The sequence below is a fragment of the Hemicordylus capensis genome, chromosome 5 (genome assembly GCF_027244095.1).
Source record: "Hemicordylus capensis ecotype Gifberg chromosome 5, rHemCap1.1.pri, whole genome shotgun sequence".
Lineage (NCBI taxonomy): Eukaryota > Metazoa > Chordata > Lepidosauria > Squamata > Cordylidae > Hemicordylus > Hemicordylus capensis.
The window spans coordinates 253,533,735-253,552,940 of NC_069661.1; the positions used below are offsets into that span (position 1 = coordinate 253,533,735).

The 19,206-nt window shown below is 44.4% G+C and overlaps 1 protein-coding gene across 2 annotated transcripts in view; it reads right to left on the bottom strand.

Annotated features, from left to right (window-relative positions):
• CHCHD3 (coiled-coil-helix-coiled-coil-helix domain containing 3) overlaps positions 1-19,206 on the bottom strand; it is a 275,812-nt gene that overhangs the window by 45,785 nt on the left and 210,821 nt on the right. For both annotated transcript variants that reach the window (XM_053258022.1, XM_053258021.1), the window contains one exon: positions 17,101-17,171. In XM_053258022.1, the coding sequence (XP_053113997.1) occupies positions 17,101-17,171 (71 nt within the window). The remainder of the gene's footprint in view (positions 1-17,100; positions 17,172-19,206) is intronic.

The following is a 19,206-nucleotide window of genomic DNA, read 5'->3' on the forward strand; positions in this document are numbered from 1 at the left end:
CCAAAATGGAAGATATCTCCTCAGAGGACCCACCCACCTGCACTGGCCTCAGCCCAGTTCTGAGGCCACGCCTGCCCACCCCCCATCACACCCCCAGACTTCAGGAGCAGAAGCAACAAGAGCTTCATGAAAAAAGCCTAGAGCCAAAAAGGCACAATTCATTTCACAGAATATTAGTACTGGGGCCTTGGGGACTTTCTGGCCCAGTCCCCCATTATGTGCAGGAAACTGCTACAGACTCCGCACAGCACCCCCAAAGCCTGTCCAAACTCTGTTGGAACTCCAGCAAAGGGCAGCCCACCACTACATGAGGAGATTTGCTCTTGTGCTAGCAAGCACAAATTGTCTCCTTTGCTAAGCAGAGACTGCCCTGGTTTGCATTTGAGTGGGAGACTGCATGTGAGCACTGTAAGATATTCTCCTTAGGAGATGGGACCATAGCTCAGTGGAAGACCATGTGCATGCAGAAGGTTTGACGTTCTCTCCCTGGCATCTCTAGGCAGGGCTGAGAGAGCCTACTACTTGCAACCTTGGAGATGCTGCTGCCAGCCTGTGTAGACAATACTGAGCTAGATGGATCAATGGTCTAACTCTGTTTAAGGAAGCTTCTTATCTTCCTATGTTACTATGAGATTGACTGTTCCACTGTCAAGTTTTGGAAGGGGGTATAGAAATTGAAACTGAAAATAAATTATAGATAGATAGATAGACAGACAGATAGACAGATAGATAGATAGGCAGACAGATAGATCTTGCAGTTAGAAAATTATTCCTGAAGTCTAACCTAAATCTGTTTCCTTGTAAGTTCAACCCACTGGTTCTAATCTTGCCCTCAGGAGCAACAGAGAACATGTTCACTCCTCCTTCTGTGTGACAGCCCTTCAAATATTTGAAGACTGCTCTCCTATCTTCCCTTAGTCATCTCTTCTCCAGGCTAAACATCCCCAGCTCCTACAATTGTTCCTCACAGGACTTGGTTTCCAGACTCCTCCTCACCATCTTGCTTGCCCTCCTCTGAACCCATTTATCAACATCTTTCTTCGAATATGGGACTCAGAATTGGACACAGCATTCAAAGTGACCTCTGACCAGTGCAGAATAGAGTGGAACTATCACTTTTTGTATCTGGTCACTATGCCTCTCTTAACACAACCTAAGACTGTCTTCGTTTTTTTAGCATGTCATCACACAGCAGACACATCTTCAACTTATTGTCCATCAAGACATCTTTCACATAAACTGCAGCCAAGCCAGGTCTCCTCCATTCAGTACTTGTGCATTTGGTTTTTCTTCCACAAGTGCAGGTGTTTAGATTTGTCTCCACTGAAATTCATCTTGTTGGTCCAATATTCAAGCCTTTCCAGATTGGACTGAATCTTCATTTTGCCATAGAAGGTGTTCGCTATCCTCCCCAGCTTCGTGTCATCTGCAGATCTGATTAGCATCTGCTCTGCTCCGCTCCCTCCCCCAAGTCATTTACGAAAATGCTGAACAACACAGGGCTCAGGACAGAGTCCCCCTGTGGCACTCCACTTGAAACGTCCGTTAATGAGTACCTGCTGGTCACGATTGTCCAATCAACTGAGACTAACTAACAGTAGTATCAACTAGCCCACATTTTACCAACATCAAGAAGGATATCATGGGAGACCATCAAACGCTTTGCTGAAATCAAGTTACGCTATAGGCCCATTCACACGTTATGTTCAAAACTCATATGAGTGTACAGTCTACACAGGTACAGATCTGTACACAGGTACGGTCATTCACATATTATGCTGAATGTAGGTACAGAAGTACACTTCCTATCTGTACCTTGCATTAGAAGGCCCTGTATTCAGGTTCACTTTTAAAATGGACGCAGCCACCTAACGGCACAGCAGGGAAGTAACTTGCCTAGGAAGCAAGAGGTTTCTGGTATGCTGGTACAGGTAGACATTGAAAGGCATCATCTCATACTGTGCGGGAGAGGACAATGGTAAAAGTCTCTTGTATTCTACCAAAGAAAACCACATGGGTCTGTGGTTGCCAGGACTTGACACCAACTCGACAGCACAACTTTACCTTTACAGTCATTCATACAAATACGTGTACCAGCATGCCCAACCACAGTGCCAGGGCGCACTATTGTGCCTGTGGAATGCTGGCTGGAGCGCCATCCTGACTCACTCAGAGTTTCACATGTTTGGAGATGAGTTGCCCTGTAATTGTACACCGCCTAGAGATTTACATATCAGGTGGTATAAAAATATAAATAAATAAAATGAAGTCCCTTCCCAGAGCATAAAGGAGTGAATCAGCTGCAAAAGCCTAGAGCTTCAACTACCAGCTTTGCAACTGACTCATTCCTTTATGCACAGGAAAGAGGCACCGCCTTCCCAGCATAAAGGGATGAGTCAGCCGCAAAGCACTTATAGCTGACTCGCCCCATAATGCACCAGGAGAATAAATAAAGTTCTCTGGGGGAAGCACTGTCCCTCACTTTTTTTTCTTAATCTAAGTGTGCCTTGGGGGGAAACGGTTGGGAAATATTGCCCTTGAAGTCCAAAGTTTGACTGCTGTTGATCTAGAACATACTGAAGGAGAGAATAGCTACTCATTCAATTATTTCACATAATAATGAAAGCTTCACGTCTGGGGATCTATTTAAAGACATTTTCTTGCACTAGCCCCAAGGAAGTGAATGGAAGACACACCTGTGCGCCTCGGCCATTCCTTCCACTGAAACTGGTACAGAGGATGCTCCCTGGAGACTTTCGCTTTTGCCTTCTTAATGAATACATATCTTAGGGCTTGTCAGCTTGCTTGCACATGCTTTATTTTTTGTTCCAGCATAACTATGTTGGTATAGAATCCATCTGGAATAAGGCGCCCTCAGGCACAAAATGGTTTGTGTGAGTATAATTGTACTGGCACAAGGGAATTGTGCTCATATGTCTATCAAGATCCCTTTTAGGTGGTTATATCGGAATAAGAATGTACTCAAAGCAGGCCTCACAATTTTATGAAAATACATGAAGAAACATCCCTACAAATGGTCTGCCAAATCCTTGCTTTATGCCGATATGTTTCCAGGCAAAGTACACTGTGCTGGTTATTAGCTTTAAAGCCATGAATGGCTTAAGTCCGGGTTACCTGAGAGAGCACCTTTCTCTATAAGATCCCCACCACTCATGAAGATCATCAGGTGGGGTCCGTCTTCAGGTGCCACCGATTCATCTGGTGGCGACTTCGGATCAGGGCTTCTAATTTGTCGCCCCTGGGTTCTGGAATGTACTCCTCATGGATATTATTATTATTTATTATTTATTTGATTTCTATGAGAGGCTTATCTTCCTTGCGGGCCTTCAAGTGAGCCAGGGAAAGGCTAAAGCGCTGAAGGTCTTCCAGTTTAAGAAACACACACACCCAACTAGGCACAACAAAAGTCTATGAAGTTATGCATGGTGTGGAGACATTCCCCCCATCCCCCACTCCCTCACATAATTCCAGAACTCAAGATCACCCAATGAAACTGAATGGCAAGAGATCCTGGAGAGACAAGAGGAAGGACTTCTTCACACAGAGTAGAACTCTATTTATGGGATTCACTGCTAATGGGTGTTGCGACAGAATCGCTTGTCCATCTGACCACTGAGATAGAAACTGATGGGACCCTCCGTGTAATCAAGCAGGGCTCTTGTGTTTACAAAACACAGAAAGAATACAAACTACAAGGCGATCCCGCACAGAGCATCTGTGCACTCTTTGGGGCCGGCTACCTCTCCCCGCCCCCCCGGCCGGTTCCGCTGCTGCCTGGCCTTGATCCGCCTCCGCCCCTGGGCCCAGCGCCGGGCTGAGTTCCGCCTTTGCAGCCGGGCCTGCCAGAACCGTTGCCGCTGCTTGCTGGCCTCTGCGGTTGGCCTCCTCTCCCCCACCCTCTTACCCAGGCTGCCGGCTGAGTCCCGCTGCTCCGCCCGGGTCCGCCGCCGCCTCGCACGCCCGGGCCCGCCGCCGCCTCACCTCACCCGCCCAGGCCTGCTGCCTTGCCTCCGCGGCTGGGCCTGCGGCCACCATGGCCACCCACAGCCTGGCCCGCCGCTGGTTAAGTTCTCCTGGATGCGCCATGCCACCCAATCAGGCACCTCCGCAGCCCAGCCAATCAGCTGGGCTGCCGGGACACATCCCCACAGGCACGTCTACGAGAATTAAATATATAGATTCTCATGCAAACACAACTGCAATGAGTTGTTTGTGGGGCTACCTTTGAAGACAGTCTGGACATGGCAGTTGGTGAAGAACAGTGTGACTAGGCTTCTCACTGGGACTGGCAGGTTTGGAGACATCACACCACAGTCAGGTTAGTTGCACTGGTTGCCAGTTCGCTTCTGGTCCCCATTCAGAATGCCAGCTATGACCTTTAAAGCCCAAAGTGGCTTAGGACCAGTCTACTTGATGGAGTGCCTTCTCTGGTATGTTCCAGCCCATTCTTTAAGATCATTTTCAGAGACTCTCCTCTAGGTGCTTCCATCCACAATAGTCCAATGTGTACCTACCAGGGATGGCCCCCAACCTGGACTATGGAATGCTCTCCCTAGAGAGGGTATTCTGGCAACTTATTTTTACTTGTTAGGTACCAGGTGAAAGCCTTCCTCTTCTGGCAAGCTTTTAATTTGTAATTGCTGCTACTGGGTCTGTATCAGTTTATTGGCTGTACTAGAATTTTGTGTATGTTTTTAGTGTTTTAGATTTAGATTTTAGTGTTCTTTTTATAAACTGCTTTGAGGGCACTGGTGAGCAGCATATAAATATAATAAATGAAATAGGTGTGTCATTAAAATGATAGCATTTATGGAGTAAAGAGAGATAAACATACTCGCCTTGCTCCTTCAGAAGGCTCTAGTAGGGATGTGCATGGAACTGGCAGGGGCCAGTTCAAAGGCGGGGGTGGGACAACTTTAAGGGTAGGCAAGGGTGCACTTACCCTTCCTCTGCTCCTCCCTCAACAGCGCTCGCTTGAAAACTGGCCCAGTGGGGCGGCAGCATACCTCCCTGCCGCCTCATTCTCTCTTCAGAGCGGAAGTAGGTGGAAGTAGCTCATACGCATGCACATGTCGGAGCATGCACACCCAATGTGCGCACGCACTACATCCACCTACTTCCACTCTGAAGAGTGGACAGGGCGACAGAAAGGTAGGTTGCCACCCTGCCAGACCAGTTTTCAAGCGAACGCTGGCGGGGGGAAAGCTGAGAGGGCGTAAGTGCACCCTCCACGACCCTTAAAGTTGTCCCATCCCCGCCTTCGAACCCCTCGAACCGCTGGTGTTTGAACCTGTTCGGAGGCCTGTAAAAGGGCCTCCAAATAGGTTCGTGCACATCCCTAGGCTCACAGTACTCGTAGTACACATTTATCTAGCTAAATTGTGCTTAATTAATATTTCATCTTGTTGGATACTCTACATTCCTAATGGATTGTATTGATCAAAGGAAGAAAGGAAAATGTCTGTGTTGCTGTAGGGAAATATAAAGCTGTTGGTTATAAAGCAATCACTTTTGAAAGGTTGAAGCCTTGTAGCAGAACTGCTGCACAAGGGACCCAGCCTCTGAAAACAACATAGACTATCATTTGCCCCACAAGACAGCACTGATTGCGTAATAGCAAAACAGACTCTATTAAGCCCATAGGTAAGATGGCAAGTGTATGGCCCATTCGCTCAGGAACACTCTCGCCTTCAAGAGTGCTAACATGCTCTCTTGCATACCATCAAGAGTGTGCTAATAGAAGTGCTAAGGTTCTATGTATTAAGTACATTTTTAACAAACCCTTTATCCAAGGAACTTAGGAGGGCATGCAAGGTTCACCCTCAGCCCTGTACATGATCTTCGCCAAACCCTGTTAGAGTGAGAGGACCATCCACAGTGAGCGTCATGACTTTTGGGGATTCTAACCTGGGTCTCCCTCATCCTTGCTCAACACACCATTTTAGTTATTTGGCTTTACAGTTGTTATAAGCTGCCTTCAGCATGTGAGAAGATAGGGAGGAAATATTTTCAATACAAAAGCAACTTGCATTTGCATGTTTCTGGGGGATGATTCTCATTAGCATTGTTTGAACACACTTGGCACGTTGATGCCAGAATCGCATCAAAGACATACCCAGCATCTGGCCTTCATCAAAGCTAGGCTACTGGCTTTCCAAGCAGTCCTAGTCAAGGCAACTTCTTTAGGATGGCTTAATTTGCATTCCTTGCCTGCATCCTTCTACCACGCACAATGCAACCTTCTCCTTAGTGATACTGCATTTTGAAGATGGACCACGTTTGTCAGTCCTGACTTCATTAAGTTATCATGGTAGATCAGGTAATGATCCTGTGAGCTGGTTCTCATGGTGGAAAAAATGGTGAAAGGAATGGAATCTGGGGTTTATGGAGCTGTGCACAATTCTGTCATGAGATTCTGAAAACTCAGATAAGATAGCGGCTGCCGGGTTGATGCACTGCCAACCTAGCATCAGCAATCTTTTTCTGAATTCTCACAATCACAAAATGGAAGCATACACCTCCAGGAACCCTAGACCCTGCATTTAAGATTGTGAGAACCAGTCCTGTGTCTAGGCTGTACCACTTTACTAGTTCAAATTTTAGGTGGAGTGATCAAATTCCACTCCCTGATGCACAAAAACATACAATCAACATGCTAGGAAAGTGTGTGGAAAGCAAAGCATTCTAGAACAGTCCACAGGCATCCAGTATGAAGGTAAAAGTAAAGTGTGCCATCAAGTCGATTTTGACTCCTGGTGCCCACAGAGCCCTGTAGTTTTCTTTTGGTAGAATACAGGAGGGTAGAATACAGGAGGATAGAATACCACTGCCTCCTCTCATGCAGTGTGAGATGATGCCTTTCAGCATCTTCCTACATCGCTGCTGCCCGATATAGTAGCAGTAGGGGTTTGAACCGGCAACCTTCTGCTTGTTACATCAAGCATTCCCCCACTGTGCCATTCGTTGGCTATCCAGTATAAACAGGCTGGAAATTCAGTAAAACTATTGCAAGATTTCTTCCAGCTCCTACCTGGCCATCACTTAGATAAAGAATGGAAAATTAAACTAACACAACTACTGTGTCCCCTAAGTGGCACAGTAAATAAACAGTTCAGTGGAGGAAATGTCACTGCACACAAAATTGCCCCAAACAGACCAGACATTTCCTACAGTAAAAGATCCTATCACGTAAATCTACACTCCCAGCCTGAAGTGGTACAGTCCAGGCACAGGGTTACTAGTGAGAAGCAGGCCTTAATCTCTGGTTTTCTGCTGTTCCAATCCTCATGAAACCCAACCAGAGTACCTTGGCTGCTGACACACAATTTCCCAGTAGCCAACATTTTATCAATGCCTTCCATCCATATGCATATCCATAGAGTGCATGCTGTTAATCTCCCTTGCGCGTGCGTACACACACAGACACACACATCACTTTCCTCACGTGCAGTAGCAAAGAAGAGAAGCAAGAAAAATGGCAGGACCTCTGAACAATCCACTTTAGGTCAAGTCACAACTCAATGACAGAAAACCAGTGGGCAAGATGATTTTTAGTCCCTTTCGTTTCTTGGGATTCAAAGGTCAGCATAAGACACACACACACACCCCCAATGCAACTGCTACCACTGGGGTTCTCAAATTTTGAGTCCCCACTAGATGATGTTGGACTATAACTCCCATCATCCCCCTTCGGCCACTATGGCTGAAGATTATGGGTGTTCTAGTCCACCTGGGGATAGGGTTGTAGCTCAGTGGTAGAGCATCTGTTTTGCATGCAGATGGTCCCAGATTCAATCCCTGCCATCTCCAGGTAAGGCTGGGAAAGACTCCTGCTTTAAACCTTGGGGGAGTTGCTGCCTGCCAGTATATGCAATACTGAGCTAGATGGACCAATGGTCTTACTCGGTATAAGGCAGTTTCCCATGTTCCTATGACCCAAGTGTGAGAAACCCGGTAGTAGCATCTCAGCCACGGCTGCACAAACCTGCGGCATGGGTGTTACAAGCAGCCCAGGAAGGAGGAGTGATAGTGATAGCACATTTGGACATGACCCGAGGGTCCAGCTATGTACAGAGTCAGACCTCCACACCTGCCTTCCTCTCCAGCTTAGCAGATGAGAAGCCAAACAATCCCAAAGCATGGCAGGGATCCTACTACAGCTCACCCTACAGAGGCACTCTCTCATATTGTTGCACAGTTGCCAAAGAGGCTGGCCACTACTATTCTACGTGGCACAGAAAAGCACACAAGTCTGGGGCCCGATCCCGATATCTCGCTGCGTGTGGAGACCAGCAGGGCAAAAACATCTCTTCGAGCCTGCTCAGATGACAGTGGCAGCGGATACATGGAAGACCTGGGCTTTAAGAACAGGTCTCAGGCTTAAACTATCTGCCTTACTATTGAGCCAATATGGGCCTATGATTCTGCCCACCATGCTCAATGATGCAAACATCTCATCGGCTCTGGTGAACATGGCAAGTCCTAACCTTCCTCCAAACTTTGGGACTGGATAGAGAGCAGGGTATCATCCCCAAAGTTATGTTGTACATCCGCAGAAGTGCAATGCTCTTCCTCTCAAGCTTGGAGCTGAAGAGGCAGTGGGGGATCGTCCCAGTTGTGCTGTGCTTTGAACATGTTTGGAGAAATAAGGGTGTGAAGTTCAACTGTGGGGAAAATCTACTCCCCTCCATCTCCAAACCCAGGAGGAGGACTGGGGTTTGTCCTTCCTTTACTATGCTTTTGAGGCGAAGAAGAAGAAGAAGAAGAAGAAGAAGAAGAAGAAGAAGAAGAAGAAGAAGAAGATCAGAAACGACTGTAGATTCACATTAGATATAAGCAAGCAGCAGGCAGGACAGATATTATTTATTACAGATGTTCCCAAGGCATTTTGATTAAGATGTCCTTCTCAAGGGAATTTCTACAGAAACAAGACACAATTTAAAATATGACAGATAGGCCAAACAACCACTATGAAATGAAATAAAACAGCACAGGCTGGGACATATAAACCCACACCAAAATAGTTCACACAGTGGAATGCTATCACCTACCCCTTTATAAAGATCAGGGCTTTCCACCCTTGGGCCTCCAAATGTTGTTTGACTACTGAAGGCCATTGTGGCTGGAGATGATGGAGGTTCTAGTCCAACAACTTATTGGGTTAGGAGCCCCAATGTAGAGGTAAGACTGGGATTTGGATGCATTTTGTTTGGGTTTTTTCTAGCTTGCTTGGCATAGTATGGAGTTGCTGCTTAGATTTCAGTGAGTAACTTTTAGTTGGTGCCTTGCTTCAAGTGCTATGCTTTCAGTGGGAGGTTGTTTTATTTTATTGTATATCCTCTCTTTTCTGGCGAGTTTGTAAAGAATTTACATTCCATTTTAAGCTTTAATTTTAGCATGAGTTTAGATATTCCAGCATGATATTTTCTTTTATAATGATATGTTTGGTTTATCTACCGTATTTTAAATTGTGTGTATATCCTGTTTCTATGGAAATCCCCTTGAGAGAGACTTCCTAATCGAAATGCATTGGGAACAGATATAATAAACAAGGAACACCAACTCTGCGGGCTGTTTTCTTGTGTTCACTTTTGAGTCACCCCAAGCGTCCTGGAAGTGCAGTACAACTGTGGGAACAATATCCACTTCTCTCCAAGCCTGGGAAGCGGAGCGGCGGATTTCCCCCAATCTCACACAGCATTCGGGAAGCAGAGTGCGAGGTCAGAGACAACAGCCCATCCGTTGGGGGAGTGGCAGGACCCTGGCAAGCACTAATCTTGCAACAGCTACAAAGGCCAACCAAAATTTATGGACACTTGGCAAGTAGATGAAGTGAAATAAGCCTCCTTCCCCACACACACTAAGTCGGTATACGTACAACCATCCACTGTATCCATAAATGGATAATCAAGATGTTATTTGGCTATGAGAAGAAGCAGCAAATGAGCTGCCAGGTTTCCTGCTTCCAGCCTTCAATGTGGGGGTGAGGGGAGAGACACCAAAGAAAGAAAAGAACCCAAGAGAAATGCAAAATGTAATTACTCAATAAAAGCCAAAATCCTTTTGCCCAAAGCCAAGCTCTTCCTGTAATATTGCACTCTCTTTTTTATCCTTCCCTGTGTAAACTTTTCATTATGAACAAGACATCTCTGTAATATAATCATTTTGGTTATAATGCAACTGCGGATAACATAACACCTGCATTAGAAAAAGACAGCAGGGCCTGGTAATGTTGTTTTAATATAATTTGTGTACTGCAGGAACAAGCTCAACCTGATCATTTAGAATTCGATCAATGCGAATTAGTGTCTTAAACAGAGATAAACCATTTGACAATTTAGGATTTGGTCAATGCGATTCAGGGCTTAACAGATTTATTTATTTTTTTAATTTACCAGGTATATTTTGGACTATTAAATTGATGCAGCACCAAAACAGGCAACAAGTAGTCATCAGGACATGCACAACAAGCCTGTCATGCTTCAGATAAATTTCTTACAAGCTATGCTATGCACTCTCTCTCCTTCCCTTTTAAAAAGGGCAAATTAAGACTGCACCTGCCACATGTCATGTAAAGCAAAAACTGAAAGGAAAACAACCTCAGAGATGAGCTGTTTGTGTATTTATTTTCCACTCTGAAATCCTTTTGGTGTTTCAAGGTGCAGGAGATCACAAACACATGCTACCTTGGTGGGAGCTGCCGTTCTGGAACATCTGAGGGGATTGGGGGTGGGAGGCACTGCTTTGCAGTGGTTCTGCTCCTACCTCTTGGGCAGATTCCAGATGGTGTCCCTTGGAGACTGTTGTTCTTCAAAAATCTGAACTTTTGTATGGTGTCCCTCAGGGCTCTGTATTGTCTCCGATGTTGTTTAACGTCTACATGAAACCTCTGGGAGAGATCATCAGGGAATTGGGTGCAGGGTGTTATCAATATGCTGACACCCAAATCTATTTCTCCATGTCAACATCACCAGGAGAAGGCATAACCTCCCTAAGTGCCTGCCTGGAGGCAGTAATGGGCTGGATGAGGGATTACAAATGGAGGCTGAATCCAGATAAAACGGAGGTACTTATTGTGTGGGGTCGGAACCTGGGAGATGATTTTGATCTGCCAGTTCTGGATGGGGTCACACTCCCTGGCAGGAACAAGTATGCAGTCTGGGGGAGCTTCTGGATCCAAGCTTCGGCTGATATGCCAGCTGCATCCGTTCTTGAGGTGAATGACCTCAAAACGGTGGTAAATATACTGGTAGCCTCCAGACTTGATTTGTGCAATACACTCTATGTGGGGCTGCCTTTGTACGTAGTCCGGAAACTACAGTTGGTCCAGAATGTGGCACCCAGGTTGGTCTCCAGGAGAGACCATATTACTCCTATGTTGAAGGAACTACACTGGCTGCTGCTGATACTTTTCTGGGCAAAATACAAAGGGTTGATTATTGCCTATAAAACCCTAAACAGCTTAGGCCCTGGGTACTTATGAGAATGTCTTCTTCACCATGAGCCCCACTGCCTGTTAAGATCATCTGGAAACTTTCACCTGCAGTTGCCGCCAACCTGTCTGGCGGCAACTCAGGAATGGGCCTTCTCCACTGCTGCCCCTGGACTTTGGAATGGGTTCCCTGTTGAAATAAGAGCCTCCACATCTCTGGCAACTTCTAAAAAGGCACCGAAGACACATTTATTCACCCAGACTTTTAATTAGATTCCTGGTTCTAAATTTTTAATGTTGGTTTTAAATGATTTCAGTGTTTAAATGATATTGTTTAATTGATTTAGTTTTGATTTTAATTGATTGATTTTAATGTAAACTGCCCTGAGCCAGTTTTGGAAGGGCGGTATATAAAGCTGAATGAATGAATGAATGAATGAATGAATTTTTACTGTGTTCGAATGCAGGAAAAAACCCAAAACAAAACATGGTGTCCTAAATTTGTTTTTATATTGTTTTAAGCAGTTTATTTTAAATAGTGTTCGTTTTTGTTTTTACTGGTTGTGTACCAGCCAGAGCATTTGGATGAGGCAGTATGCACTTGACTGGACTGATCTCATACATTCCAACAGGAATTAAAACTGGCAGCATAACTACAGTGGTATAGATTCTGTCAAAAAAAAAAGAAAGAAAGAAAGAAAGAAAGGGAAAAAAGGGGCCCTGTATGGGAATCCTTAGGCTAGAAACCAAAGCAGTACATGAATCTTTGAGTGGAAAAACATACTAAAAAATTCTAGGCATGTTTGCCCTTATTAAGTTACATAGGGACCTGTCTTATACCAAGTCAGACCACTGTCCATCTAGCTCAGAACTGTCTACGCAGACGGGCTGTGGTGTGCGTCTTCAAGGATGCAGGCAGGAGTCTCTCTCAGCCCTATCTGGGAGATGCCAGGGAGAGAAACTGGGACCTTCTGCATGCAAGCCCACAGATGCTCTTCCCAGAGCAGCCCCATCCCCTAGGGGGAATATCTTACAGTGCTCACACCTGTAGTCTCCCATTCAAATGCAAACCAGGGTGTACCCTGCTTAAGCAAGGGGACAATTCATGCTTGCTACCTCAAGACAACAATACCACAATTAGCTCTATTAATCTCGCACTCCCAACTCAAAATCACACTGACATGCAGCACACTGGTTTATGCATTTAACAGAATTACACATTTAGTAGTTCAACCTTATTTAATTCTTTTACAGACAATTAAACAAACACTTTAAAGCATTTCAGCTTGAAACCCTGCCCTAAGTCCTCACGTTCAATTAAACCGAACACGAGACAGCAGAAGAGCATCAACGCTGGGCTTTTTAGTAAAACTTTGTAATTTACTCATCAAGCCACACTCCAAAGACAGTTAAAAGAACATCTGTTTTAATTTAAACTCTTTAAAAGCATGGAAATACATATCAATTGAGTATTTTAAAAAAATGAACATTTATATATAAAAGGAAGACTTGAAGACGTCTCTCATATCCTTCCTCCCAACCGCCTCAATGCTGCCAAGAACCAAAAATGGAAATAAGGAGAAGGTAAGGAGATGTCAGAAAATTATACACAGTATTGCACCTTGAAGCAACAGTGAAATAATGCAGCCAAGTCATGTTTAACTCACAGCATTTTTACAGTATTAATTAGCATTTTTAAAACTGTAAATACTCCAACTGAGAATGATGGTAGCAGCAAACATTGTTTGCTTACTGCTGTTGTGTTGGTGGAGGCAGGAGCGTAGCTATAATTGAGCAAAAGGGTTCAAAGAACACGGGCCCTCTAGCTCCTAAGGGCCCTCCAGCTCCATCCCTCCCTATTTTCTTCATTATCTCCCGCACTCTAGGGGGCCACCAGAGAGACGGATGAACACTGGCCCCCTCTCCCCTAGCTACGCCCCTGGGTGGAGGGGACAGGTTGAACCATAACCCAAATGATCCTTGGGTGCATGCACTCCTACCGTCCCTTGCATGCTGCGATGAGCAACTTCTAGTCTTAGTTTGGTGGCAAACCATAATTTGTCATTTCGTCTAAATGCATGCTTGTCTATACACCAGGATCACAACCAGGATCACAACCAGGATCAAACGCTGCTTTGGAATCCTGATTTGGAGATAAGCACAAGCCACAGTTTGGCTGAAGCAACAAGAGATGAACCTTCTTCACACATTCTGTCAACATCCGTACAGATCTGTACACAAGTAACATTATTTACACAAACACAGGTGCAGCAGAGCACTTCCTATCTGTACCATGAATTTGAGGGAACTATACCCAGGTTCACTTCTCAAATGAACGCAGGTTCAGTCATTCACACTAAAACCATGTATCTGTGTACAGACATCTGTACATATGACAACACGTCTAAACAGTGCTACTGTTCGCCACTAAATCGGGACAGGAAATTACTAATTTATTTATTTATTATTATTTATTAAAACATTTTTATAACGCCCAAAACTTACGTGTCTAGGTGGTTTACAACAGAAAAAAAACAAAGTAAAACATTCATTAATACAAAAATGGGGTGAGGGGACACACACATTACAACAATTTAAATTTAAAAAATAAATAAATTTTAAAACAGCATTAAAACCATTAAAACAACATTAATTAAAAGCCTGGGTGAATAAATGTGTTTTTAAGGACTTTTTAAAAGCTGTCAGAGATGGGGAGACTCTTATTTCACTAGGGAGCGCATTCCAAAGCCTCGGGGCAGCAGCGGCGAAGGCCCGTTCCTGAGTGGCCTCCAGACGAGCTGGTGGCAGCTGCAGACGGACGTCTCCAGCAGATCTCAGTGGGCGGTGGGGTTAATTGCAACCTTGTTTGGCATGACATCTGCACAACAACTCCAGAGATCGGAATAAGCTTCTTGGCTCACAGCTCAGGCCCAGTTCTCACTTGTGGTGGACAACCTGTGCCCGGGCAATGCTCATATATCTAACTCATACATGGGGGCTCATATGATCTACCCCTCCTCCATTCAAAAGAAAAATCTCTCTGTACATAGGAAACTAAATGTTGGGGAGAAGGATTCTAGCAGAACTCTATTCCTAACATGCAAGTTTTCTGTGAGTAGGAATACCTTTCCACGGAGGAGTATTCCATCACATGAATCCCTACTGGCAGACTGAAGCAGTACCATTTCGACAATGCTTTACTGTTTTCGTGAGAACTAAGCCCAAGCCATTTTGCTACCCTAGCTTCCAGCAGGCAGAGACCTGGTTCAATATATTATCTAGAAATGTCCCCATCTAGGGGCTTCACTGCACACGGAATGGCTCTAGCCTACATGAAGACCATATTCTGAAGATATCCCCTCCCCTATGCCTCCAGGGTACTTGGGTATGTACAAAGTACTTTATTATCCTCCTACTGAGGATAATGTATACTACTGAGTAAGGCATCATGGCCAATTTCAGCACCATGTCAACATCCAAACACAAAGATAATGTTCAGAAGCAAAATATATGATTTTAACATATAGAGGAGAATGGCTGTAGCTCAGCAGTACAACAAATACGTTGCCGGGACAGAGCAACCATTGGGCAAACAGGTTAAAAGAATCCGGGCCGCCACCAATCAGGGGCTGTGAGTGTGGCCCCAGACACACACACACACACCTGACATCAGACGCGGGGGTGTTATTTCATCCCAAACGGGGCTGCAGGGCCCGCATTGGCAGTGCAGCCAGAGTGACTCTCCCTGCTTTAAAGGCAGGGAGAGCCACTACTAGAGGGGCTGGTCGATCTCCCTCCCAAACGGGGCCATGCAGCCCCATTTAGGAGAGAGATCGGCCTGGTTGGCAGCGTGGCCCGAACGGCTCTCCCTGCCTTTAACGCAGGGCACGTTGCTCCAGCCCACGCTGCCCAATGCAGCGTGGGCTGATCTCCCTTCCAAAAGGGGCCACACGGTCCTGTTTGGGTGTGAGACCACGTCCCCCATGTCTGACATCAGACGCGGGGGCAAGGTTAGCCAGACCCCTGCTTCTGACATTAGACGTGGGGGGCGCGGGCAGTGACAGCAGCCACACACGGGCCGCTGCCAGCCTCCCTACGCTGCTCTACGGTGCATCCTTAAAGTCTCCAGGTCCAATCTTTAGTCAAAATGATCTCAGGTAGCAGAGTTAGGAAATGTTGGAATTCTAAAGCGCTGCTCTTAGCACCGCTGTAATCTCTTCTGGCTACTAGAGGCATGACAAGATATCAATACGTCTGTCATGGTCAGAATTGTTCAGTTATGAAGGCTGGTGCCTGTTTAGGCATATTGTTCTATCTCTCTCAGTATGTGATGATTTTTTCTTAATAAATCTTCATTTGTTTTTTGTACTCAACCTAATGTCTCCAGATAATCTCTTGGGCTGAATTTCTTTATCACCAGAGCATACTCTGCTATATGGTGATTTTAAAGTTTCTCCTCACACCTCACAACCGGAAAGACCTTGGAGAGCTGCTGTCAGTCAAGGCAGACAATAAAAGGCTAGGCAGAGTGATAGTCTGACGCCATGTATAAAGAAAGCTTCCTATGTTAAGAATTCCAGACAGACAGACACCCTCTCCTTTCATACTGAAGAGATCCTTGAAACATTTCTATCTGAACATACACAGAAAAAGCAGCTGCCTTCCTATGGGAAGGCCAACTAAAGCAATGAGTTGCCTTAAGGCCCTCTTTATGATCTTTATCAAGTTATTAAGCAACTCTAATGATACATCGTCATGGGGGCTAAGAGCCTTTCAGCAACAACAGACTTCCAGATAACTACCGAGCACTGGTCTCTGTCTTCTATTGACAGCATTTATCAGATGACGGCAGGAAAATGGGTTTTAAAGTTTCTCAAATGAAAGCCATGAAATGTGATGGATGATGCTTTCTTGCAAGAATTAGCAGCAGTCGAAAGAAAGTCCGGGGCTAAGGGTCAGAGTCGCTTTGGTCCCACAATTACTGGATCTTCATTTAGCCCTCCTGAGGAATAATAAAGACAATTTAACCTGACCTTCAGCATTAAGGGCAAAGTTAAATTGTCAATTTAAATCTCTTTCCATAAACATGAGGGACAAATTCTATCCAATTGTCTGAAAATGAGTTGTAGTTGTAGCAGTACTAATAATATACAGTACCTAAAGCTTTTTTAAAGGAAAAGCACTTTATAATAAAACTGAAACCAGGCCCTGCCTACAGGTTTTATTATGAACAATTTAACATAAGCTTTGGTACTATTAATTAAACAAAATGTTATTTTTTTTTAAAAAAAATGTTCTTGTTCGAGTGCCCTACATTTTCAATAGGAATGATCTTGAAAATATGCCCTCCTCTGAAGACTGTGTGTTTCACAACGTATCATATGTATGTTAGGATTGTGCTTTGGTTTTCAATGCTGTGTCAAATGCAACATTCAGCCAGCAAGGAGCTGTTATCAAAAAACAAAACAAAACAAACCCACGTTCCTTTCAGTAACAATGCCTGCATTCCATTTTATGTCTGTTTTCACTTTCTCGGCGCAGGCTGCTAGGTAAAGGGGAAAAAATCTTTTTCATTCTGCTTTTTACGTGAACAAAAGCAAAATCAGATCCATAGTCTTCAAACATCATATGAGACAGAAAGGTCTTACTTGAATCTGGCGTCTACCTCATCAACGGCTTTTTGGTACTGTTCTGTGGTGACTTTGTAGAACTGAGCACTCTGGAAAAGGGAAAAATAATGAAATGTAAAATGGTTTAACAAATGCACACCAAACGATTAAAACAAACACATACACTTTGGGGGTAGAGTTTAGTCGTTTTTTAAGCCACAAAGGCACTGGTTGCATTGCAAATACAATAATTATGAGCAAAAGCTCATGAAATTTGCAGGAATGTTTATTCCAATTGGTAACTATGGATGGGGTTACAATCCCCCTGAAAGATCAGTACGTAGCTTGGGAGTGCTCCTGGGTTCAAAGCTCTTTCTGGTTTGTCAGTCTGAGGCAATGGCTAGGAGCGTTTTTTATCAGCTTCAGCCGATACGTCAGCTACACCCATTTCTGGAGGTAAAGGACCTTAAAATAGTAGTACATATGCTGGTAACCTTCAAGCTTGACTAATGTAACTCTGTGTGGGGCTGCCTTCATACTTAGCCCAGAAACTACAACTAGTACAGAATGCGGCAACCAGGTTGGTCTCTGGGACAACCCGAACGGACCATATAACACTGATTCTGAAAGAAAGGCACTGGCTGCCAATATGTTTCCGAGCAAAATACAAAGTGCTGGTCATTACCTATAAAGCCCTGAATGGCTGAGGTCCAGGGTACTTAAGGGACTGCCTTCTTTTGTCATGAACCCTGCTGCCTATTAAGATCACCTGGGAAGGCCCAGTTAGGATTGCTGCTGGCTCGTATGATGGCAACTCTGGGCCAGGCCTTCTCTGTGGCTGCCCCAAGGCTTTGGAATACACTCCCTGTCAAAACAGAGCAACCACCTCTCTGATTCCTTTTTAAAAGACCCTTAAGACACCTGTTCTCTCAGGCTTTTAATTAAAACTAATTTTAACTGTTAATTATGATGATGATTGTATAAACAGCATCATCATCATCATCAACAACAGTTAAAATTAGTTTTAATGAGAAGCTTGAGTTAACAGGTGTCTTAAGGGTCTTTTTAAAAGCAATCAGAGATGTAGTTGCTCTGTTCTGTGCTGTTCTATTATCTATCTATCTATCTATCTATCTATCTATCTATCTATCATATTTTTAAACTGCCTGATATGTACACATCTCTAGGCGGTGTACAAAATTTAAAATAATATTTAAAAATCAGCACAGATAAAAATACTTGGAACAAAACAGTAGCATAAAACAAATAAAAACAGCAGCATAATGTAATTGTTTCAGAGTGCAAAATTGTTTTGTTTTATTCTGAATTGTTAATCTCTGAAAGTGTTTTGTTTTTATACTTGGAGTGTGTGTGTGTGTGTGTGTGTGTGTGTGTGTGTGTGTGTGTGTGTGAGAGAGAGAGAGAGAGAGAGAGAGAGAGAGAGAAGGTGGTATATAAATATGATAAAAAAGTAAATAAATATTTCATTTTATTTCCCATCACAGCCATCCTTTGCTTCATCAACAGTTTTTCCTCCTCTCCTCAGAGTTGTCAGAGGTCTTCCTCCTACCTTATTCTCTTGACCCTCTTCTTCCTTTGCTTTTTGTTTCCTAGATGCCGCGATTCCCTCTGTTTCCCCGCTATTCCAGCCCCGGCTCCAAGACTCTCCTTTATGCCTCACATCCATGACATTTGGGCCCTACACCTCCTTGTTCCGAGTTTCCACTCAAGCTCCCCAGTCTTGCTTTGTGACATCACATCATCTCAGTCAATCAATGGGAAGAGCAAATGCTCATCATAGCTTGTTTCAGCACTGTCCATTTGTTAGGAACCATACAACAATCTGGGTATACAGGTGGCCCTCATTATTTGCAGTCCTGGTACATGCAGTGTCATATACCCGCAGCTGGGTCACAGGGACCCAGCTTCTTTATCCACAGTTTTAAAAACCGGCAAAATTTACCTACCTATAGTTCCTGGATTGCCGGAAAGGACTTCCGATGTCATTTCTGACCACCATTTTGCAGCTCCGAGTAATTTTCTGGCTTTTTAAAAAAAGGTTTTTCACAATAATTTTGGGGGAAATTCTCAAACGTTTGGAGGATTTGCAGGTTGGTGGGGGCTTTCTGGAGAGCTAGTTGTTAT